Below are 25,092 nucleotides of genomic sequence, written 5' to 3'. Positions count from 1 at the left end.
CCCGTCTATTTTTAAACCGGCTTTTCTTGGCCCCCTCATTTGGAAAATAAGGGAAAGGTTTTGGGGGGGCCTTGGAGGGGACTGGTTACATTTTTCCTCCAGAAAGAGGATGCCCTTCCGCTGCAAAAAATAAGGGTAGCTGAAAGCACCTCCAGGACCCACCTCAGCCCTACTCTCCCCTGGGAGCCCCCGCTAATGACGAAACTCAGAGGTATAGGGCCTAGCAATTTCTCCTCCAACAAGGACGCCAGGCAATCTTTGCTTCAGTTTCCCATTGGGTTGGCTGAGACTGTGAGATCTGCCTTGTAGTCTGAGGTCTTCCCTGATCCCAATTCTACTCCCCTCTTTGGTGGTTATTGGATTGGAGAATTCAATTAAGCTACATAAAAGCACATTGTAAACCAATGGATAATACAAAGTTAAATTAAAAATCAGTGGTTCTGCCCTCGCTGGTTTGGCTCAGTGGATAGAGCGTTGGCCTGCAGACTGAAGAGTCCCGGGTTAGATTCTGGTCAAGGGCACATGCCTGGGTTGCGGGCTTGATCCCCAGTGGAGGGCATGCAGGAGGCAGCCGATCAATGATTCTCTCTCTCCCTCTCTGAAATCAATAAAAATATATTTTTTTAAAAATCAGTGGTTCCCATGCGTTATGATTTCATGTACTAGTATATATCCCTCCAAACTGGGAAAACTGTTAGGTTAGCTGGCTCAGGAGGCGGCGTAGGAAATAAAGAGAGTTGATTAGAAAAGGAAGGAAGGAGAGGTTTTATACTGCGTCCCCAGGCAACCCATGAACCCCAAAGACTGGGCACGTGGATCCACACCAACAGGGAGGAGGGCGCTTTTTTTATACAGCTGTTCAGTGAGGGCGGGGAGCATGAGCTGTGGGAGTTCCCGCTGCGGGGGTCGTCATGGTTTCCAGGCGTCGTCATCTGTCTGGTAGCTGACCTGTTAGGAATTCCAGGGCGGGACCGGTATCTGCGTCACCGTTTACCTGGTGCACTGGCCTGTTACGGATTCTAGGAAGGGCCCAGTATCTACGTCACCATCTGCCTGGTGGAGGCATGCATCAGCTCCTGGACCCCCTTTCGACCTAACAAAAACTATCTTATCTTAACTGATAATAGGGATATTAAAAATATAAACACTTGCCGAAACCGGTTTGGCTCAGTGGATAGAGCGTTGGCCTGCGGACTGAAAGGTCCCAGGTTCGATTCTGGTCAAGGGCATGTACCTGGGTTGCGGGCACATCCCCAGTGGGAGATGTGCAGGAGGCAGCTGATCGATGTTTCTAACTCTCTATCTCTCTCCCTTCTAACAAAAACTATCTTATCTTAACTGATAATAGGGATATTAAAAATATAAACACTTTTAAAACCCCCTCTAACATCTATGAACACCCTTGTTTCGTAAAAGAAACAATTTAACATAAAGTATGTATGATACAATCCCATCTATGTCCTTTCTTTAAGGTGTATGATAAACAAGTCTTCATGAAAAACTTCCCTAGCCCTGGCCAGGTGGCTCGGTTGGTTACAGCATTGTCCCAACACACCAAGGTTGTGAGCTTGATCCTTGGTCAGGGCACATATAACAGTCAACCAATGAGTGTATAAATAAGCGAAACATCTGATCAATGTTTCTCAGTCTCTCCCTCTCCCTCTCTCTCTGAAAATCAATTAAAAAAAATTTTTTTTTAAATACAAACAAAAAATAACCCTACTCTAAATTGCCCTTATTTTTCTCATTTCACTTCAGAATGATAGAAATGCTATTACAGGATAGTACTGTTCTTCTGTCTGGCATTTAGGAATTAAACTTTTTTATAATTATGTACTATTTATATAATAAAAGTCAAACCAGGCCAACAAGAGGACAAGGTTTCCTTTTATTGTGTTTGTTGCTGCAGTCCTTACGCCTAGAATAGAGCTGGACATACAGAGAACATATAATATTTTCTGAATGAGTTCATTTTGAATCAACATATTATCATGAGTCATACTCTTTGGAACCAGTGAGCCCATTTCAGGGACTATAACCCAAGAAAACAATCCAAAAAAGAAAGGAAATCACTTGAACAAAACCAAAAATAATACCTCTTCCTAGTACACTCTAGTTTATAAAATGCTTTCATAGCATTATTATACTTTGACTTGAATCTCACAACAGTCCCAAGTGACAGATACAAATATCTCCGTTTTACAGATGAAGAAACAGGCTCAGAGAGAGAATAAACAGCCCAATAAGATGTTTATAGGTAAGTTATCTTTAATGGTAAAGCCTTGGAACAACCCGGATATCCCAAACCTGGGGGACATCTAGGAAAACTTTAGACTATTAATAAATAATATGTAATATAAAAATCAACTATGCAAACTAAAACTCAAAAGCCTATTCTAAAAAAGGGCATATGAAGTAGAATGTTCACTATAACCACATAAAAACATGAATGATCTGAAGGAGATGAGGGATCTCAGAAATTACTAGTAAAGATATAGCTTGTATTTAAAAATAAAGTTAATTCATTGCTTTAATTCTTTGGGTGAAATGCTACTTTCCAATAAAATCAGCAAAGGCAGCCACTGCTGTATTTCCCAGTGTTCCCTCCATCCCCTTTCCTAGCCCAAAGGTGGGCTGGCAGACTGAGATTTTATTGTTCAGTTCTTCTACCCATAGAAATGCAGAAACCTGTTGAGTTTCACTCAAAGCCTATAGCCTCCTCTGGTTTCCCTCCTCAGGCCTTCATCTTTGTGTTTTTTATCTCCCATAGTAAATGAGTTTTTTTTAAAATAAATATATTTTATTGAATTTTTACAGAGAAGAAGGGAGAGGGATAGAGAGTTAGAAACATCGATGAGAAAGATCGATCAGCTGCCTCCTGCACAGCCCCCAGTAGGGATGTGCCCGCAACCCAGGTACATGCCCTTGACCGGAATCGAACCTGGGACCCTTGAGTCCGCAGGCTGATGCTCTATCCACTGAGCCAAACTGGTTCGGCAGTAAATGAGTTTTGAAACAGCCAAACTCTTGTATTTCTGTGGACATCAAAGGCTAACCCTGATGCACAGACAAGACAGTGGGGTCTGTCTTGGCCGGTGTGGCTCAGTTGGTTGAGCATCGTCTTGTGCACTGAGAAGTCACCAGTTCTGGTCAGGGCACATGTCAGGTTTCTGACTCGATCCCCAGTAGGGGGCGTGCAGGAAGCAACTGATGGATGTTTCTATCTCCCTCTCCTGAAATCAGTAAAAACCTGTTTCTCTCACATCGATATTTCTCTCTGTCTTTCCCTCTCTCTCTAAAAATCAATGGAAAAATATCCTTGGGTGAGGATTAAAAAAAAAACCACTTTTTAAAAAAAAAATGGTGCATGCCCTAACCGGTTTGGCTCAGTGGATGGAGCATCGGCCTGTGGACTCAAGGGTCCCAGGTTCGATTCCGGCCAAGGGCATGTACCTTGGATGCGGGCACATACCCGGTGGGGAGTGTGCTGGGGGCGGCTGATCGATGTTTCTCTCTCATCGATGTTTCTAACTCTCTATCCCTCTCCCTTCCTCTCTGTAAAAGATCAATAAAATATATTTTTAAAAAAATGGTGCAGCTGCTGTGGAAAACGGTTTGGCAGTTCCTCAAAATATTAAACACAGAGTTACCATATGACATATGACCCACAATCTCACGTTCAGTTATATATCTGAGAGAAACAATATGTCCACACAAAAACTTGCAGTACACAAATGTTCACAGCAGTACTATTTATAGTAGTCAAAATGTGGAAAAAAAAACCAATGTTCAACGGATGAACAAGCAAAAAAGTGGTAGGTATATCTATACAATGGAATATTAATTGACAATAAAAAGGAGTACTGATAAATGCTATGACATAATAAAACTGGAAAACATTATGTTCAGGGAAAGAAGCCAGACAAAAGGACACATATTGTATGATTCCATTTATATGACATGTTCAGAAGAAGCAAATCCATGGAGACAGGAAGTAGATTAGTGGTTGCCAGGAACTGGGGTAAGGAGGGTTGGGGAGTCACTGTAGTAGGAATGTATGGGGTTTATTTTGGGGTGATGAAAATACTCTAATATTAGATAATGGGTAAATGGTTGCAAAGCTCTATGAATTATATCTCAGTACAGATGTTATTAAAAAATACCCCCACACAATTGCTATATATTCTTTTTTTTTTTTAAATCTTCATCTGAGGATATTTCCATTGAGAGAGAGAGAGAGAGAGAGAGAGAGAGAGAGGGAGGAAGGGGGGGGGAGAGAAACATCGATGTGAGAGAGACACATCGATTGGTTGCCTCCCCACACTCCCTGACTTGGGCCAGGGATGGAGCCTGCAAACTGAGGTGCATGCCCTTGGCCGGGAATCAAACTTGAGACCCTATGGTCCTCAGGCTGACGCTCTAACCACTGAGCAACTGGGCAGAGCTTCACTATTTAAAACACCCAAAAAACTAAGGACAAAACCTCAGGATAAAGTGCAGCTTTTTAAATTTGATACATTTCATTTTATGAAAAAAACAAACTAATTACACTACATTTCATCCAGATGACAACTTTGTCAAACATCCTAGACCTAGCAGATGTGGACATTTAAAAGCAATGTTACTAAAATAAATAAATAAATAAATAAATAAATAAATAAATAAATAAAGCGATGTTACTTTTCCTACCAACTAAGCACCAAGTAGTTCAGATGAAGCAATATTCATCTGAAATTAATATTCACAGGCCTCAAAATGCAAGAACCAAAGAAAGACAAAAGATGAAATATTAAATACACTTACAATTCAAAAGAGAAAATTAATTCATTTCTTGAAAACAAAATAAAACCAAAGAAAAAACTCTGCCACAAACTAACCCTGTATGAAGAACCAGCTTTGAGAATCACTAGTATGAACTGTGATTGAGGCAGTTCATAGTAAGAATTGAGTTCACTACAATTGAGGCAGGACAGTAAGAAACTAGGAAAATTCCTCGGCAAGTGGAATGGGGAAATTGAGACAGGCAGCTGAACTGGCCTGACGAACAATTTACATCAGATACAGAAGGTCACCAGGGCAGAAAGCCCCAGATGCTTAGCAACAGGCAAAACTGGTGCCAGACTCACCCCCTGGGCGGCCTTTCCTCCCCTGGCATATGGCAAGTCCAAATGGCTGACGGTTCACATCGGGTCATGTGGCTCAGACCCTCCCCTGACCTTTCCTCCCTAGAGATAACATCTAGGCCAAGCATGTCAAACTCGCAGCCCATGAGCTGTATGTGGCCCACAATGAATATTTTTGCATATAATGGTATGTAAGAAACAGTTTTAATGAACACTTCATAACAATTTTTACAATATCCTGTTATACATAACTAGAGGCCCGGTGCACAAAAATTTGTGCACTCGGGGATAGGGGGTCCCTCAGCCCGGCCTATGCCCTCTCGCAGTCTGGGACCCCTCGGGGGTGACCACTTGCTGGCTTAGGCCTGCTCCCTGGGGGATTGGGCCTAAGATGGCAATCAGACATCCCTCTGGCAGCCCAAGAGCCCTCAGGGGATGTCCACTTGCCAGCGGGGAGCAGACCTAAGCTGCAGTCAGACATCCTTAGCGCTGCTGAGGAAGCAGGAGAGGCTCCCACCACCACCGCTGTACTGGCAGCCATCAGCCTGGTTTGTGGCTGAGCAGAGCTCCCCCCGTGAGAGCACACTGACCACCAGAGGGCAGCTCCTGCATTGAGCATCTGCCCCCTGGTGGTCAGTGTGTGTCATAGTGACCAGTCATTCCCAGTCTTTCTGCTGTTAGGGTCAGTTTGCATGTTACCCTTTTACTATATAGGATAGAGGCCTGGTGCACGGGTGGGGGCTGGCTGGTTTGCCCTGAAGGGTGATCCGGATCAGGGTGGGGGTCCCACTTGGGTGCCTGGCCAGCCTGGGTGAGGGGCTGAGGGCCGTTTTCAGGCTGGCGGGTGACTGAAGCTCCCAGCCTCTTTTTTTTTTTTTATTCTGGGATTTATTTACTTTCTATAGCTGTCACTGGAGCTGAGAGCCGGCTCCAGCTCTGAGGCCCGGCTCCAGCTCTGAGGCTGTGGCTGGCTAAAAGCAGGTATCTGGGTTTGTTTAGCTTCTATAATTGAAACATTGTTGCTTCCGGAGCTCAGAGCTGGGCTGTGGCAGGCGGGGAACCTTGGCTTCCTCCATCACTGGAGCAAGCAAGCCTCATGTTCGCTTCAGCTGTGTGGCTGCCGGCCGCCATCTTTGTTGGCAGTTAATTTGCATATCCTGCTGATTAGCCAATGGGAAGCGTAGCGGAGGTATGGTTAATTACCATGTTTGTCTATTATTAGATAGGATTATTAATAACCAGTTACAACGTTCACTAATGACTGATTACTATAATCATGTTGCACATTTCCTTTATGCGCCTTACATGCAGGTGCAGCATTTCTCTCCAGTAATACTAGCAGTGGATATTTTAGCAGCCGATTGCCACATCATTAGTCTTGGACTGACTTGTTTGGAGTGCACAAGAGAAAATATTTCACTTTCGGAGAACAAGAAAAATAGGTTTATTTGGGTTACCCTTATTAATTTGTGCAGCTATTCAGTGTCTGGTAAGTTGATGTTCAAGAAAAAATATTAATTTTTATTAAAATGTCTATTATTTTTAAAAAATATATTTTATTGATTTTTTTTACAGAGAGGAAGGGAGAGGAATAGAGAGTTAGAAACATCGATGAGAGAGAAACATCAATCAGCTGCCCAACCAAGGAACATGCCCTTGACCGGAATCGAACCTAGGACCCTTCCGCCCGCAGGCTGACGCTTTATCCACTGAGCCAAACCAGGTAGGGCTATTATTTTATGTTAACGATCACTCATTTATTTCAGACCTTTGTATTCAGCATGTCTCTATCGAAATAAACCTGTTTCTATGAAAATTGAAGATTTTGTTTTTGCAGCCCACAGAAACTTAAACCTTGTTTATTTGGCTCATGTTGGCCTTTGAGTTTGACATGCTTAATCTAGGCCATCCAGGCCTCAGTTGTATTTTTCTTTTTTTTGTCTTCACCCAAGGATAGGTTTTTATTGATTTTTAGAGAGAGCGAGAGAGAGAGAGAGAGAGAGAGAGAGAGAAACATTGATCTGTAGCCTCCCACATGCACCCGACTGGGGGATCGAACCTGCAACCTACATATGTGCTCTGACTGGGAATCGAACCCACAGCCTTTTGGTGTACAGGACAATGCTCCAACCAACTGGGCTACCTGGACAGCGTAGCCTCAGTTGCATTTCAGCTCCAGGTCCAGAAAAGCAGCAAAACCAGATAGGACCAGCTGCAGTGAGTAATGACCACCTGCCCTGGTGCTGACCAGTTAGTGGAGACCACGACCCTGAAGGGCACACCTGGAAAAGCCAACGAATATTCCACTGAGATCTCCCCTGAAGCCTGCCCTAAAACCTCCCCCTTTGGAAAGCAGATAAAACCCCTCAAGACAAAGAAGCCAGCGGGTGCCCTCCTTGGAGCACACCCACTCGAATCTCCTCTTTGAGTGAATTTCCTTTCTTCTAAACTCTAAGGATCCCCATGAGACTTGTAACCAGGGGAGCAATGTATAGCGCAGGGGTGGGCAACCCATGGCACGCCAGTAACTTTTGCTGGCACGCAAAACCCTCTCTTATAATCTTCCATTTACAATTTTTTTCTTAATATCGACTTTTTTATTTTTCAGATAAATTCAGTGTAGGTGCATCTTAGATAAATAATTTTACATAACAAGTTATCTTAAAGACCATAGACATGGATTGATGAGAGAAGGGAAGAGCAATTTCTATGCCTCTGCCTTAACTCTCCCTGCCTTCCTAGATCCGACCAGTGTTTTGGTTTCATCCACATACGCTTGTGAATCTTTGTTCTCAGTGACGAATTCTGTTAAGTCTCGCAATAGGAGTAGCCTGACGGATGAAAGTAGTAGCTCGTGCATATCTCTGAAGGTCACGAAATATAAACCTGATGTAAAATCTCTGTCATCAGTGATGCAGCAGCAAAAGTCCCACTGATAACATCAAACGGAGTCATAAAGTTTTCTGTCGGACTATCAGTGTACATGTATACATTAAAAAATAAATGTATTTTTCATCATCATATACTGTGTTTTTGTCGCTCAAATGAATTTTATTATTTCTTCAAGGTTCTTCGCATACATACACCTTAAGAGATATCAAGTAGGCGTAACATGTTCTCAAAAAACTAGGGTTGGCACCCAGAAGAATTTTGAGTCGGAGATTTTGCTGGTTTTGGCACGCACTCACAAAAAGGTTGCCCACCCCTGGTATAGCGGCAGCTCCTGCCGGGCTAACCTTGAACCTGTCCCTAAGGCCCCCTTTTCTCTGACTCTCCAGTGAGCTGACAGCAGCCCTGCCTTCGCTCACTTCTTTCCCATAACGTTTCTAGAGCCAAGGCAGCCCCACCTAGGCTCTCTCCTGTGGCATCTTCTAGCCCAGGCCCTTCCTGGTTTCACTGTCCCCAGCCTTAATAAACATCCTCTAAAATCACCTGACTCATGTGAAATCTTTCCTGCAAGAAGTCAAGAACCCACACACTGCAGGCCAGCCTGAGGCAGACTCCCTCTGGGCCTGCTCCCCTTCCTGTAACAGAATGACCTTTGAATTTCAGTTCTGTCCAGTACAGAGTTGGTAATCTTGAGCATGTGGCTTCACCTAAACCTCAGTTTCCTTATCAGTATGCTGAGAAAATACATGGGGAAGTTTAAATGAGATCATGGCAAGCAGTGCTACTTAAAGTATGGTCTGCAGACTATTGCTGGTCCAGGCACCACTAGCAGTCTGCGTCAAGGTAAGTACGAAAACAAAGCATAAGCACTTAGAACATTTAACAATTCACAGTAATTTAACAGTTAGTGTTTGTTGAATCTAATAATAAAGCCTACATTTCTGCATTTTTTTTTCATACAGAAAGCTAGAACAATTTTTCTAGTAATTTAGTTTTTCTAGTAGCAGTTCTAGTATTTTACAAAAGTACTTTATATTGTCAATTATATCTCCATAAAGCTGGAGGGAAAAAGTACTGATCTGCAACAACTTGGGGGAAGAGAACCCTACCTGATCCTTCAGAAGCACTAATATGCAGCACTTTACTGAGTGGTGAGCACAAAGGAAGAGCTCTCAAAAGATTAATTTCCTCTCCATCTACTGACTCGATAGTCAGTCACTAAATGCTATGGAAGAGCTTTCTAGGCAAAAGATCATGTTGTGCAAGTGCAACGGTGGTGCTGAAAATTTTTAACTTCAGAAATAAACCCCATATAATATAGAAGATACAATGTAAAAGACTTGGTGCAGGCTGTAAATAAGTGACATTGAAAAAGAAATTCTGAAAAGCTAGGGCTCTTTTCAGGATACAGTGGCCAAGGAGATTTTGTCTGAGGAACTGTGATTAGAAATGGACTTTCGAAGGCTGCAAAGGATTCATCCCAGGAAACTGGGAGGAGGTGAATTTAGGCAGAGAACTGCCAGAGCAAAAGCAGAGAGAGAGCCACTAGGAACAGATGAGTCTAACAGGAGAGCAAAGGAAGCAAAGCTGGAACCTGCTTTATGGGAAAACCTGGCCTTTGTCTATCAATTCAAGGATTTAGAACATAAACGAGGGAGTCACTGAAGATTTTTGAGGTGAAAAACAAAAATCATCAAATTGGGGCCGGACAAAGTAGGGCCACATATCCTACTATTGTATCACTACACATATCACACTCTCTGTGGTCTCAATCTGCTTTTTTTTTTTCACTGCACTTACCCTGCAAAAGATTCCAACCTCAGATCAATGCAACCTTCTGCTTTCTAGATTCCTGGACTTAAATGTTGACACTGATTTGCTGAAGAACACCATACAATCCCCTACAGCGATACACAACGAACCCATAGTTTCCAACCTGAGCAGGGCTCTCAGCCTGGCCCAGCAAATCATTTTAGTGTTCCTGTCCCACTTTTGTATCCCAAAGAGCAGCTGTTTCTAACTTTCACCGTTATCCTCAAGCCCCTTTACTCCACTGCCTCCGACACCTCTTACCTGGTCTCCCTGCTCTCCTCCTCTTAGGAACTGAGGTCATCGGACATGACCTCTCTCAGCTCTCTGCACCTAAGCCTAAAAACATAATACTCCCTCTGTCCCACAATAATAGGAGCAAGTGAATATTTAAACGGGAATTATTGGCGAATGCAGCTGTAAGTTATGTTGTAGCGCAAAATTGCGAAGCCTTCAATCAAAATCAATGTTTCATGACATCTGTCATTTGTTTTGACACATCTTTCAATTTTTAGGTTAATCTAATTATTACGAATTATAACTATTTTTCTAATTTCATCCGCTGATCGAAATCAATTATTTTATTTCAGTTGGCTATCAACCCACTGTAAAAGTAAGATGAAAAAAAGAGAGTTTTCAAGCAAAGATCGAGTTGCGATTGTCCAGTTCTTGATGCATCAAAAGAAAAAGGAAAAGTTGCAGAAAGGTGCAATTACGTTAGCTGCAAAACAACTTAAGTGCAACAGAATGACCATATCAAGAATTTGGAAACGTGCTTCCGAAAATAATTGTCAAGGAGAATCCTATGCTAATGTTGATTCTTTGAAAAAAACAAAACTGTGGACGTAAATGCAAAGATTATGGAAAAACTTAGACATATTCAAAGATTATGAAAAACTTAGACATATTCCTCTTAGCAGAAGAGGCACCATATTAGCCTTTGATAATATTTCTCCCAAAATACTGGATAATACGTTTCTGTCACTTTAACAAGTTATGCTGGAAGCAATGAAGAACGATGGCTCCAATAATTTTAAGCTCACGCATATAGGGAAAGCAAAGCTTCGCAGCCAACAGATCCTACCTACAAGGTTAAAATGCAGTAACGAAATTACTGAAAAATCCAGAAACTATCTGAACACTCAAAATAAAAATTAGGAGTACTATTTTTAATTTATTGTTTAATTTAATCTAGTTTTTTGATAATAAATGTTGCGTTCTATATTTATTTTCTTTTGCTACTATTATTATGGGACAAATTACATTCATCAACTGCTATTATCATATGGGACAGAGGGAGTACACATTTCAAATGCCCACCCTGACTTCTTTGCTTCTAATCTAAGCTCTCCACTTGTATGACCGATAATCACTATTCTGTCCCTTAGTTGGTTGCTCCTCATTTCTCATTTGTTACCAATCTTCTCTTTCTACTGACCCCATTCCCATGAGTTGCTCAGAGATCTTCTATCTTTGGGGGGAAAAACTTAACATAAAACAAAACATTTCCGCCCAGCCAGTGTAGCTCAGTGGTTGAGTGCCGAACTGTGAACCAGGAGGTTACAGTTCAATTCCCAGTCAGGGTACATGCCCAGGTTACGGGCTCCATCCCTAGTGGAGGAGTGCAGGAGGCAGATGAGTCAACTGATGGTTTTTCTCTCAGCACTGATGTTTCTATCTCTCTCTGAAATCAGTAAAAACCTATCTCAAAAAAACACACAACACCTTTCTTTGACCCCCTATTGCCTGCTCCTCAAGAGCTGATGTCCCAAGGTCTGCACTTTTATAGTCCTTTTCCTCACTTCACACAGCCTCTTTTCGCAAACTCATCCTCTCCCACATCTCCAACTACCATCTCCGAACCATTAGCAAGCAAATCTGTATCTCTTACCCCTGAGCTCTCATGGTGCCATCCCACATTACGCTAATGAATAGCACTGTCTACCTGTACATCCTGTGTATATCTCACACTCAGCATATCCAAAATTGAACACCCCCGCCCCAAATTTGTCTCCACTTATGTTTGGATCTTTCAGCGACTGACACTATCTACTCAGTTATTCACAGAAGAAACCTAGGAGTTATCCCAGATACCTCAGGTCACTGACTCAGGCCAATTCTTCCTTAAATTCTCCTATCCGACCTCTGTCCATCCCCATACTCAGGACCTGCCTTACTTCAGGTCCTGAGTATCTCTTGCTTAGATTACTCAACTGCTTCCTAACCGCTTTCTCTGCCTCCAGTCTTGTTCTCTTCAGTCTACTCACAATATGGCTACCAGATTTGGCTATCTAACCACCTTGCCTAAAATCCTCCAATGGATACATAACAAACTTCATAGTGATTGTCTCTGGAAATATTGGGGGTGGGGAGTCTGCAGGAGAAATATGTACCTTTCAAACAGTACCTCTTAGTACTATTTGAATTGTCTACCATTAGCATGCACTACTTTACAAAACAAAATTTCAGTGGCCACTAATGCTTACAATACAAAGTCCTTCATGATCTATCTGCTTTTAAGCTTCTCTCTCAAGACATTCCTCTGTCTGGCCCTGGAGTCTATTCACTCATCTTTTAAGACTCTGTCCAAATGGCACCCCTCCTGACTTCTCCAGACAGAATGGACATCTTCTTTTGTGCCATGTAATAGAGTTGCATCATGGCATCAGCTCATGTTGTACAGAACACTTAAACAGATTGTTATTAAAATGTCTGTCTCCCTCCATTAGCCTTAGATTCCCTAAGAGCAGGAACTGCTTCTTAGTCTCCTTTGAATTTGCAGTTTAGTTACTGAATTAAAATTTATGGGGGGACTTGGATAAGAGTGTTTTAAACATGCTCATCAGGTGATTCTAGCTCAATCCCCCTTAACAACTGCACTATAATATAAACTCCTTGAGCTCAGGAATCGCTGTGTTCAGCACAATGTAGATGCCCAATATATGGTCCCTCATCTGAACCCAAGTGGACAAGTCTCAAAGGTGCGGAAGGAGCGGTTAGGGCTGACGTTGTGGAAGTATCAGGATATACCAGGAGAGTGAGTGAAGCTGTGGAAGTAGATAAGCTTACTCCAGAGAGTTTGGAGTGAGGAGGCCAAGGCAGACTTCTCTGTCACACTGTAACTGCAGAGACTCATTTACATGTGTTTTTCCTTCCAGACTATGAGTTCCTTAAAGGCAGGAACTCTGTCCTATTCATCTCTCTGTCCACCTGGCACTGAGCACAGTGCAGTGCAAGGTACGTGTTAGGAGCTCAGGAACATATTACTGAGTTGTACCAGTGCCACTGGTAGCAGAGGTACAGTACTTAACGGACACAAAGATGTGACTGCTTCGGTCTGGAAGAGCCGGGAATAGAGGTTTTCGGAGGGATGACTGAGCTCAGTCCTGAAAGAGAAGTTCACTTGGCAGAGAAGTGGCCAGAACTTCAAGGAGAGGGAACAGCAGCATAGGTACCAAGGCATGAAAGGGCACAGTGCAGGCACACCCTTCCCCGTGGCTGGGAGTCCAGTGCGTGAGACAGGAAACATATTAGGGAGTTTGGAAAATGAGGCTTAGAGGGTCAGGGTCAGGGCCACACTGTGAAAAGCCATGGACACCCAGCTAAGAATGCCAGGCTGTGGGTGGCCTAAGAGGGGTTTTCAATTTAATCTCAAACGGCCAGATTGACTTTTTATGAAGGTAACTCGTGGCAGCATGAAAGGCAGAGTGAAGAATTGAGACTCAAAGGAGCTTAACCAGTGGCTGGCGCCTAGTTAACAGACACACGCAGAGGCAGTCTGTACCCTCCGTAAGTTTTACACCCAAGGGAACGCAGGGGCGGGAATAAGAAGTCCATTCTACAAAAACACCCCAGATATAAGCCAAGCGACCTCTGAATTCCGCTCCCGCTGACCACCAAGCTGCACCCCTGTTTTTCGGGTCTGAACTGGATGGGCGTTCCGAAGGGGAAATGCCCAGGAACCTCTGTTCTACCTTCGGGGTTCCAAGCCCCATCCCACCACAGCCCCCCACACCCACCCACCCACGAGGACCAGGCTGAGCCGAGTGGCGCGGGGAGAAGGGAGGAGCGTCCCCGGCGCGTGGGAAACGCCCCGGCACCCACCTAGGACGCAGGGGGGAGGCTGCCGTGCGCGCCCCGCCCCGCCCTTTGCCTTTAAACCCGGCGGCGGGAAGGGGGGCTGAGGCCCTCGCGGAGTGCCCCGGAGCTTCGCAGGGACGCAGTTCTCCCAAGTCCCCCTAATCCGCACATTCACTCACCCGCTGCCCACCGGTGCTCGGGGTCCCCGGGGAGCCCGCGGCCACAGCCTTTCCCGCCACCTCGCTCGGCGGGACCAATCCCCGCCGGCGTGCGGCCCGGGGCGGGGCGGGCGGCTGGGCTGGTCCAAGTGGCCCTAGCAACCGGGGGTGCGGCCTGATGGCAAAGTCAGGAAAAGGGAAGGGAGTACAAGTTGTTTTATCTGAATTGATCCCCCACGTTGCTCCTAAAGTCACAACGCAATTAATTTTCTGATGACTGAAAATACTAGGAATCAGAGTCCGATTAGATGTAAATTTACAAACATTCTTCCCCTTCTCCTGGCCAAGTGGATTATTCCAAAGTCTTGCATGGCTAGTTAGAAAAGTTGGGCTTCATTTGGGAGGAAGAGCGGGGTTGAGTTACTGGGAAGAGGGGACTTTTGCGGGGCTGGGGTGTCCTCTTGCTGGAGGTATAGGTTTAAAGCTTGCGAAGCATGTAGGAGGCGCCTAAAAGGAAATCAGCAATAAATATTCATTGGTCCGTTGAGGGTCTCTTCTGGCCTCAGCTGAGATGAGTGTATTTTGCCAACAACAAAGGAAGGTAGGGCTCACCCGACTAATTATCTCCTGAATTATTAACCATTTGAATAGAAGGAATCAATTTCTGGGATATGAGAGACGTTAGGAGAGATCTGATGAAGATGAAAGTACAATTGAGAGAAAACTGAAAAGATGCACACAAAAAGGGAAATAAAACAGACTATAAAATTAGTGATAAAAGCAGAATGATGCCATTTGACGTCTTTTGATCTGCTCTAAATTATAACTCTGAGGGTGGCCTTGGGGAAAGAAAGAAAAACAAAAAACCGAGGGTCAAAGCCGCTCCCTCCTCCACCCCTGCCTTGCTCCAGGCATCAGCTTTCCTGTGTCTGCCTAGGACCTCTCCTGGGGCTTAAGTACCACCTGCCCGGAGGCCTGCTGGGGAAGTCAAGTAGAATAGTTAAATTACTTAATTTATCTAGATGGTAGGCTCCCACGCCTTGGGCCTTGGCTGGTGAGCTCGCTTGCTCAGGGTCTCCAAAGAGACCCATCGTGCCAGAATAACACAAAGCCCAGCCAGTGGATGTAGACAGGTTTACCTGGCTTAACAGAACGGCTCTAACCCAGGGTTCACTTTTCTCAGAGCTACTGCCCCACCCAAGGCCCTGGGGCAAGCAGCCCTGAGGTAAGTTGGCCACACTCTCCCTTTACCTTCCCCACAGCTATCTGGTACAATTGCATCCTGAACTGGGGCTAATAACTCCATTTCCTCTCTTCCTGCCCCTGCCCCTTCTCCCAACCCCTGGAATGCCTTGTGTCCTCCACTTCTCTCCATCTGCCTCCTGTGAGAACTCCCTGCTTCCCTGCTCTCTCAGAAACCTAGAACCTTGTATGCATGCATATAAGCATAACCAATGGACATAAGACACTGTGGGGTAGGGGAGGCCAGGGGATTGTCAAGGGCGGGGGGGGGGGGGGAGGGGAAAGGACACATATGTAAAACCCTTTGTAATACTTTAAGCAATAAAATAAATAAATAAATAAATAAAAATTAAAAAAAAAAAAAGAAACCTAGAACCTTACACTTGATTGGCATGACCAGAAACTTAAGGTCCTGGTTTCCTGTGCTCATCACACTGAGAGGAAGGCGTAGGATGATACCTCTTCTCCCTTCCCTACTTCTCCTGCCCCAAAACACAGCCACGTTCACTCACATTCATACACACACAATCATGCACACACAACGGCGAAGAGAGGTGGGATGGGGAGGAAGGGAAGTTTGCACCGACCAGCTCATGAATGCAACTTGAAAGATTTCACACAGCAAAAGGCAAAAAAACAACTCACACATAAATTAAAAAATAAAGAAGTACAAGCCCCTCCCCACAGCCTCTTTCTTCATCCAGGGGTGGCTTAGCCCCTCCACATAAACTCAGAAGCTTCCTGCTCCCTCTGTCCAACGGGAGCTTTCACAGGGCCTGGGTCTTCAATTCAACAGGCTCCCCTGTGCCCTCTGGTTGTGCACTGGCGTCCCTGGGCCTGGTGCCCTTGAGAACAGACAGTCTCTCAGAAACACTCTTGGGCCGGGGGAAGAGGAGGAAGTCATAGAGGAGACTGCCCAGGCCCCCTCCGATGATTGGGCCCACCCAGTACACCTGTAGGAAGAGGAAAGGAATAATCAGGCTTGGGGAGAGGACCAAGAGCAAGGCGGCTCCTTTCTCAACTCCACAGGTAGAAAACAGATGTATTGTCCTAGCCGGTTTGGCTCAGTGGATAGAGTGTTGGCCTATAGACTGAAGGGTCCCAGGTTCAATTCCCGTCAAGGGCATGTACCTTGGTTTCAGACACATACCCAGTAGGCAGTGGTTCTCAACCTTGGCTAGCAAAGTGCTAGAACGGGGATGAGGCCCAGGCCCATCCTGACCTCTGAGAGTAGGAATGTTTGTCTTCCTGTTCAGTTGTCTGTCCTGACGGTGCTAGTTTTGGAATACAGTGGGTACTTAGTAAAATTCTCTAACGAACCAGTGAAGGAACAATATGTGCAAGAGCCTCTCTTTCTGGCAAAATAATGAATCCTGCTCACACAGGCATCCCAAACTCTGTGACAGCCCGTTTAGCTGAGTGCTGGTAGAGCAGTCAGCACACCCAAATGGAAGCAGGAACCAAACCTGGAACCTGCAATCCACACCCATCCGGGGCCTCAGCATCTTGCTCCTCTCCCCGCACTCACCCAGTGGTTGGTGAAGTTTCTGGTGAGAATGGCAGGAGCAAAGGAGCGGGCAGGGTTCATGCCTGCACCAGTATAATACATCTGCAAAAGACACAGTTGTAACTAAGACACTTCCCCCACTCTCCCCAGCTCCTCTCCCCACAGCTCACATATCCCTGAGGGCTGGCACCTTGCCTCTAGCAGCAAGCAGGGAAGGACAACCGCATGGGAGCCCCACCGTGGAGTGAAGGTGCTGATGCCCCATCTGGGGATAGACTATGGATCCATCAGCTAAGCCCACAAATAACCACAATGCATGCATTTCCACCTTGGGTTCAAGAAAGACCAGTTACAGCAGTCACAAGAGAGAGTAGTAAGGATTGATTCCTCTGGGCTGACTGATACCGAGGGAGGTGAGTAATGTTCACGTTTGATAGTTAGGCGAGAAAGGTTTGGGGCCCTGGAATCCTTAAAGGAGTAGTTGCTTCCCTCTCCTACTTACCCCAAAGAGGTGCCCCAGGGTGAGGGAGAAGCCAACGGCCAGGGCCACGGAGCCCAGGCGGCCATTCCGCCTCTCATCGTAGGTGGCAAGGATGCAGAGCACGAACTGCAGCGTCAGGAGGATCTCCACCACGGTGGCCTGGCCCACACTCACCCCAGGGTGCAACTAGGCAAAGGAACAAGAGAGGAGGTTCGGTAGGGCTGTCACAGCACTGCCTCCTCAAGATTTCCCGGGCAGGAGCCACCCTCCTCCCTTTCCTAGAGATGAAAGACGATAGTAACTGTACTTGTTTTCTAATTTCTCCTAGCGTCGGAAGTAATTGCACCCAGTTTTATGGATGCAGAACCTGAGGTCCCATAGGTAACATACGTCCTCAAGAACCTGCGAGGAATCGGAAGGAAAGCTGAGACGGGAACTCAGGTTGCTTGATTCTCAGTCCAGGGCTCTGGACTCTTATCCCTCCAAAGCACCTGCGGACCCTCCCCACCCTGAAACACACACACACCTCACACACACCATGTCCCAGATCCCCGGGGTTCGGGTCCACCTGCACCGGGCAGGGAGTCAAGGCACCAGGTTCCCTCAGCCCCACTCAGCCGCTCATTACCGTGTTAAGCGCTAGGTTTCCTCGGACAGCAGGTGGGGTGACACTGTACAGCATGGCAGCCCCCACCACAGCTCCCAGGAGTTGGGCCGCCATATAGGAGAAGGCACGGAGCAGGGACAGCTGGGAGCCCACAAGGAAGGCAAAAGTGACTGCAGGATTGACATGGGCTCCACTGATGTGGCCCACCGCCTGCACTAGCGTGGCCAGGGCCAGGCCAAAGGCCAGAGCCACCTGCAAGACGTGCAGGGCCCCAGGGCCCCAACGCAGCGAGGCCCCCAGCCCGAAGAAGACGTAGAAGAGGGTGGCAAAGAACTCGGCAAATATGGCCCTCCAGAAGGAGGCCGACTGCAGCTCCCACATGGCAGAGGGGATGGGCACAGTGCCTGGGTCCCGATACCTCCTTGGCCTGCTTTAGGTGGAGAGTCCCCTTTATAGAGGACTCTGAATCCCTGGGAGGGGCAGGCTGAAGGGGCTGGCCCAGCCTCTTAACCCCTTCACAGCTGCAGCGGGCTGGCCCACTCTCATGCCTCTGGTAAAGCTGCTGGAGTCTCCTCTGCCTCCTCAAATGAGAGGTGAGCAGAGGCGTGGGTGTAAAGGTGGGGGTAGGGTCAGGGCTGGAGAGGCTCTGGAAGAAAAGGACCAAGAATAAGGGGAAGGTCCCTTTCTTTTCATGTCAAAGTTGGGGTTCATAGTCCTGATTGACATCTATATTAGAACCTTCCTCAGCTCTGCGTGGAAGGTCAGGCAAGCTGAGTTCACTTCACGGACTATGAGAATGTGCTCCTGGGGGCTTCCAGGCCCCTCTGAGTCAGCCAGGGGTAAGGGTGAGGGTGGGGGTCAGCAGTGGGGTGCAGCAGGGATGTTGGATAACTGAAAGGAATGCTTTAGTTCTCGGGGATTAGAGGGCCTTCTTCTATTGGCTGGTTTGGGCTGGAATCTGTGCACCCTGCAGCTCTGGGACAAGAATAGTTCTGCTGTGTCTGGCTTTCTCAGAGCCCGGGTTCCCTACCCCCAACCCATGCCAGCACCTTCCTTTCCCAACCCTCAGCCTGCCTGTTAGGCACAGAGACAGATAGGGGGACGAAGCTATCTTCCATGGATAGGTTGGTGGTGAGGTTGGAGGACCGGGGAGAGGAAAAGGCTTAAAACCCAGAACCAGCTTTCACATCGCTTCCCTAACTCACACAGTCCTAGCAGGAGGCACTGGAAGGACAGAGACAGTCCTGGCTATGAAGCAATGGGAGGGTTCATGCCTCCTATGTGGCTGTGATCAGGACACTGGAGTCCTAAACGTTGATTCTTTGGGAAAGGAAGGGATGGGGATACGTGGGGAACAGGCTGGTCAAAAGAGAGAAAAGGACAGGACGGGGAAGGGAAGCTTGAAGAAAGAGGTTCGGTTGTGCTCGGGCTTGGGGAGGGTCTTGGAACCTGGAAGTGGAGGTTGTCTGGTGGTGAAGGCAAAATGGGAAACACGGTATGCTTCACTGTCTCCACATTGTAGCAAGTCATAAAGGCTACAGCTTTTCTTGTGCAGCACCAGAGGAGAACAAAAATTTGAAGGCTAGGCCTGCAATATTGGTGCCGAGCACCGGTCCCATCCAGTACACCTGTGGGGAGAGAGGAGGAACACAGATCAGGGCCTGTGCTCCTCTCCTCCTCCTATACCCAGCTTGGGGATGGACAGGCAGGGTAACAACAAAGGCGGAAGTTGCTGAGAACAGGTTAGAGGGCACCCAAGGGAACTGGAGCTTCCAATTTCATGGAAGAGGAACAACCTATCAGAGTGTCTTGGAGTCTCATGATTTATGAGCTTCACCCATCTCCTGACTTCAGGCCAGTGATGCTCCCAGATTCCAGTCATCACTGCTCAACCCAGAGAGTGAACAGGGTTCGTGTTGCTTCTAAAAAAGGACCCCTGGCCCAGCTGGTGTGGCTCAGTGGTTGAGTGTCGACCTATGAACCAGGAGGTCACGATTCAATTCCCAGTCAGGGCACATGCCCAGGTTGCGGACTCGATCCCCAATAGGGGGCGTACAGGAGGCAGCCGATCCATGATCCTCTCTCATCATCGAGGTTTCTATCTCTCTCTCACTCTCCCTTCCTCTCTGAAATCAATAAAAATAATAAACAAACAAACAAACAAATAAAAAAGGACCCCTGGATAGGAGAGAGGTAGTACACATGGTATTAAGAGCAGAGACTTTGCCGAAACCGGTTTGGCTCAGTGGATAGAGCGTCGGTCTGCGGACTGAAAGGTCCCAGGTTCGATTCCGGTCAAGGGCATGTACCTGGGTTGCGGGCACAGCCCCAGTAGGAGATGTGCAGGAGGCAGCTGATCGATGTTTCTCTCTCATCGATGTTTCTAACTCTCTATCTCTCTCCCTTCCTCTCTGTAAAAAATCAATAAAATATATTAAAAAAAAAAAAAAAAAGAGCAGAGACTTTAGCAACAGATACTTTTGGTTTCAGATACAGGACAGAACTAGTTATGACTGCTGGTGGGAGTGTGAATTGGATAACCATTTCGGAACACAGTATAGCAGCCTCTTGTAAAGGTAAACAAACACATGCTTTCTGACTCGGGAATTTCACTGCTCACTTATATACCCAAGAGAAACCTTTCTAAACCTCCACCAGGAGACATCCACAGAGCAGCACTGTTCACAACAGCAAAACACTTGAAGTAACCCAAGTGCCCATTGACAGGAGAATGGGTGAATAAACAGAGGTATATTCACACAATGGAAATTATTCAGCAGTCAAAATGAGTGAACCCCACAGTAACACTCAGTAATAAGGATGAACCTTAGCAATAAAATGTCAAGAAAATAATAGTGCCAGCAGACTATGCATGACATGATAGCCTTTTTATAGTTAAAAAACATCTAAATGAAAATATGCTTCTCAGAATATTATAAATGAGATGAAACTACACACAAAAAACATATGTGTGCGTGTGTGTTGATTTCTGTGACTGTTAAGGTTCTAGTTTTACTTGTGGGTGGATGGTTAATAATGATGATTAAGTATTATCTTAAAAAGAAACCAAGTAAGGGTGAGCCATATATAGGCCAACAAGGAGAGGATGTCATAAGCAAAGAACTATTCTGTACACTTGAAATCCATTAAGAACAGCAGCAACAACAAAAACCTTGGCTTTACCACTTTCTAGGTGAGGAAGCTATCCCCACTAAATATAAACTCCAGGAAAGTGGCGATGTGTCTGATTTGTCCACCACTGCAAACCCATGCTTGACACATTTATTGAATAAATTAATGTAAGCTCTCTGGGCTTCATCTTATCAAATGTAGGTAAAGGCCTAGTATAGTGCCTAACACAGAATAAAGCACTTAATAAATAGGAGCCATTCGACCAGGGTTTTATTCCCAGGAAGGGACTATCCCTAACCACCAACCCTATAACCTCTTATAATAAGAGACAGAGGGCAAAGAGCAGCTAATTTGGTTCTTTTATAGACACCACACAAAATGGTTAGATTTCTGCCCTGGCTGCTGTGGCTCAATTGGTTGAGCATCATCCCATGCACCAAAAGGTCACCAGTTCAACACGGTCAAGGCACATGCTGGGTTTCGGGCTCGATCCTCAGTAGGGGGTGTGCAGGAAGCAGCTGATAGATGTTTCTCTCGTTGGTGGTTCTATCACTCTCTTCCTCTCCCTTCCCCTTTTTTCAATAAATACAAACATATCTAAAAATGATTAAATTTCCTTATTTGATGCTACCAACCTCTCTCCTTTATTCCTCATTAAACCTCCCCCTGGAGGACTGAACGCCAGCCCATTTCCTTTCACACCAGCCTCTCCACTCAGTGGAACGCCAAACTAGCAAACTAGAGATAAACTCTCAAAAACTCACTTGAGTTTTTGCATTTATTTAGATATAATTAGCATACTCAATGTTTTCTATTAATCTCACTTCTTAAAACACAAACACAAAAAACAACAACGGTCTCTCCCTTGAGGAGTAGAATCCAGCCTTCCCCAAGCCCCCTGTTTGGTATGGGTGGGGTTCTTACCCATGCCGGCGCTCCAGCAGTCACTGAGAGACCCTCCACCAGGCTGCCTTCCCCATCTAACCCCCCACGTTGTGGGGAAGACACAGCAAACACGGTGAGTACCGGCTGGAGAGTAGAGAAAAACTCCATGCTCAGAGCTTGGTCTATATGAGTCCTCTTGCTCACCAGAGGACACATACATCCTCCCTCTGTCCTCAGGCCCCATGATCCATCCACCAAAGAAGCTTTAAGCAAAGGGTCTGCAGCAAGTCACCCAAATTCCTGAATTGCTGAACAAAACCTCATTGGCCTATTTGCATGATATTGGCTCAATGAGAGGATGCACAGAGCAGGGGTGCTCCCTTTTTTGTTCCTTCCCTAAAGTCTTCAGAGAGGAAACTGGAGAGAGAGAGAGAGGTAGAAACATCAATGATGTGAGAGTATCATTGATCGACTGCCTCCTGCACACCCCACACTGGGAATCGAGGCTGTAACCTGGGCATGTGCCCTGACTGGGAATCGTACAATGACCTCCTGATTCATAGGTGGACACTCAAGCCCTGAGCCACGCCTGGGGGGCAGGGGGAGCTTGAAGACCTCCTTAAAGTCTTATCAGCCATACAACTCATTACCTACCTAGTGCTACCCTATTCAGGGAGGGCAGCTGCTGCTAACCTGGTTGACCAGCTGGGTTGCAGCCATCTGAGGCAGTGTCGGGCAGAAGAGGATCAAGGCCAGGATGGCTGCTGTGCTCTGGGTCAAGACATAGGACACTGTTGGAAAGGGTCAGGCCAGTGGGCACAGAACTAACAAATGGGCCATTGGAATCTGCAAAGGAAAGTATCTTTTAAAGATTGCCTGGGAATGCAGGGGATTCCTGGGCTCACTACTCCTTGGATCATCCAGGACACGCCCCAATTCATCTTGGTATTCTTTTCAGGGTTTGCAAAAATGTTTCACTCTAGGGCATGTGCAGGAGGCAAATGCTTAGTGAAACATCCTCTCTACTCTTCCCTCTCTCTCTCTCTCTCTCTCTTTTTTAAAAATATTTATTAATTTCAGAGAGGAAGGGAGAGGGAGAGAGATAGAAACATCAACGATGAGAGAGAATCATTGATTGGCAAGCCCTCAACCCGGGCATGTTCTCTTGACCAGAATTGAACCTGGGACCCTTCAGTCTGCAGGCTGACACTCTATCCACTGAGCCAAACTGGCTAGGGCTACCCTCCTCTCTTCATGCCTTAAACATACAGACATTTTTGGAGGTTTTTTCCACTAGGAACTATGAAAATGGAGAAAAAGGATTTGTAAAATAACAAACTTGGAGTAGTTACAAAGTTATGTTATGGCTTATAGTAGTAGTCATCCTGGAGTCTCATCTATCTCTACACTTGATTGAATTATCTCTTGATCACTAATGATCAGTCTTTCAACCTCTTTATATTCCTGGGGCTAATGATCCCAAGTTTAGCACCCCCCCCCCGCCCCCGTGATAAAGAAGGCCCCATTTCTCAGTTCCAGAGAGGTGCCACAGGGAGCACGATCCATACTACTAGGGAACAAATGAGCTCAGGGAACCTTCAGGCAGAGCTATTTGTCTTGCATTATTTCTCCACAGTGGGTTCCACATGGTTTACTGTAGCTACCTCTGAAGTGTCCAGGACTGATTCATCACCTTTCTGAAGCAACTCCCGAGCCAGCCCACATCATCAGGACCTAAAGAATAACCCATGTTTGAGTTCCATCAAAATATCTGCCTTGCAGATCTTATAGGATTGTATGAGGATCAAATGAGGTATGCCCAAGCAACATACATATGTTGTTAGCTGCCCTAAATAAAAATGAGCTGATTCATGAATTAACCATATATAAATAATTTATAATTGCCAAGTATTGAACATCCCCTTTAGCGATGAAAATGTGCTTGAAGAGAGCTATGGTCCTGAGGGGCTGAGTGACCATCCATCTCTGTTTCCACCATGTGAAAGCTCTATCCCAGCCCCATTCCCAGAATGCCAGGTCAGCGTGTAACCCAGCTCCATTGTGTTTCAGCAGGACAAAAGCCCCAGCATAGCACAGGCCAGCCTAGCAGCCCCTTTGGCTAGCTCCTGGCCCCCGCCCCCTTCTCTCTCTTTCTCTGGTTATACTTTGCTGACTGTTGACTCCTGGCAAAGTCCAGAATAATAACCAAGCTCTGAGTGCATCATTCCTCTCCCATCCATGGATCAGGCCAGGGCTCTCACATGTTAGAAATAGGGCAATCCAAGAAATAGAGTGAAAATAAACTGGCCCATTCTGTTTTTGCTTCCTTCTCCCTTTCCTTACCTACCAAGTCAGATACAACCCCAAGCCAGGCAGACCAATGCTCACTATGGGTCAGGTTCCATTCTCAGCCCTTCATATGTGTTGTCTCAGGTACTGTATTCCGTAGGATTGCACCTTCAATTTTCCCCACTTACTTAAGTTTACACCCCTCCTTGAATGACTTCACTTCTCTCTTGAAATTTATATTCACATATCTACAGAACATTCCCCCCGGGTATCCCATAGACACCTCAAATTCAGCCTATCTAAAACTCAACTAATTATCTTTCCCCCACCCAAACATGCTTTTCCTTCTGATTCCCTCATTAAATCAGAAACCTATGAATTAACTTTCCTTCCCCCATCCTCTCATCCCATGTAACCAGTCACTAAACTCCATCAATTCTACTTCTTAGATAGCTGAGCCCACACCATGTCTCATCTGAGAACTCCAGTGGCCTCAGACCCTGTTTCTAGTCTCATTCCCTTCAATTAATTCTCCATGTGGCTGCCAGCCTTATCTTTATACTAGAGGCCCAGTGCACAAAAGTCATGCACAGGGGTGGGGGAGGGTCCCCTCAGCCCAGCCTGCACCCTCTCCAATCTGGGACCCCTCAGGGGATGTCCGACTGCTGGATTAGGCCTGATACCCAGGACCCAGGATCGGGCCTAAACCGGCAGTCGGACATCCCTCTCACAATCCGGGACCACTGGCTCCTAACTGCTCACCTGCCTGCCTGCCTGATTGCCCCTAACTTCCCCCCCTGCTGGCCTGATCACCCCCAACTGCCCCCCTGCCAGCCTAGTTGCCCCCAACTGCCCCCCCCACCGGCCTGGTCACCCCTCACTGCCCCCCC

The 25,092-nt window shown here is 46.2% G+C and overlaps 2 protein-coding genes across 2 annotated transcripts in view; both read right to left on the bottom strand.

Annotated features, from left to right (window-relative positions):
* TIMELESS (timeless circadian regulator) overlaps positions 1-14,151 on the bottom strand; it is a 26,857-nt gene extending 12,706 nt beyond the window's left edge. The window contains exon 1 of the mRNA XM_023758013.1: positions 14,081-14,151. The gene's annotated coding sequence lies outside the window, so the exon portion shown is untranslated. The remainder of the gene's footprint in view (positions 1-14,080) is intronic.
* Positions 14,152-15,965: 1,814 nt separating this feature from the next.
* Positions 15,966-18,303, bottom strand: MIP (major intrinsic protein of lens fiber). Its single transcript, XM_006093631.3, has 4 exons — positions 17,918-18,303; positions 17,311-17,475; positions 16,830-16,910; positions 15,966-16,254 (listed from the first exon to the last, which is right to left on the bottom strand). Exons 1-4 carry the CDS (start codon positions 18,275-18,277, stop codon positions 16,069-16,071), a joined length of 792 nt encoding a protein of 263 aa, XP_006093693.1. The 5' UTR covers positions 18,278-18,303; the 3' UTR covers positions 15,966-16,068.
* Positions 18,304-25,092: the final 6,789 nt, after the last annotated feature.

Source organism: Myotis lucifugus, unplaced genomic scaffold (assembly GCF_000147115.1).
Source record: "Myotis lucifugus unplaced genomic scaffold, Myoluc2.0 scaffold_119, whole genome shotgun sequence".
In the NCBI taxonomy this organism is placed as follows: Eukaryota; Metazoa; Chordata; class Mammalia; order Chiroptera; family Vespertilionidae; genus Myotis; species Myotis lucifugus.
The sequence above is the reverse complement of the archived record's forward strand: the minus strand, read 5'-3'. Positions and strand labels throughout refer to the sequence as shown.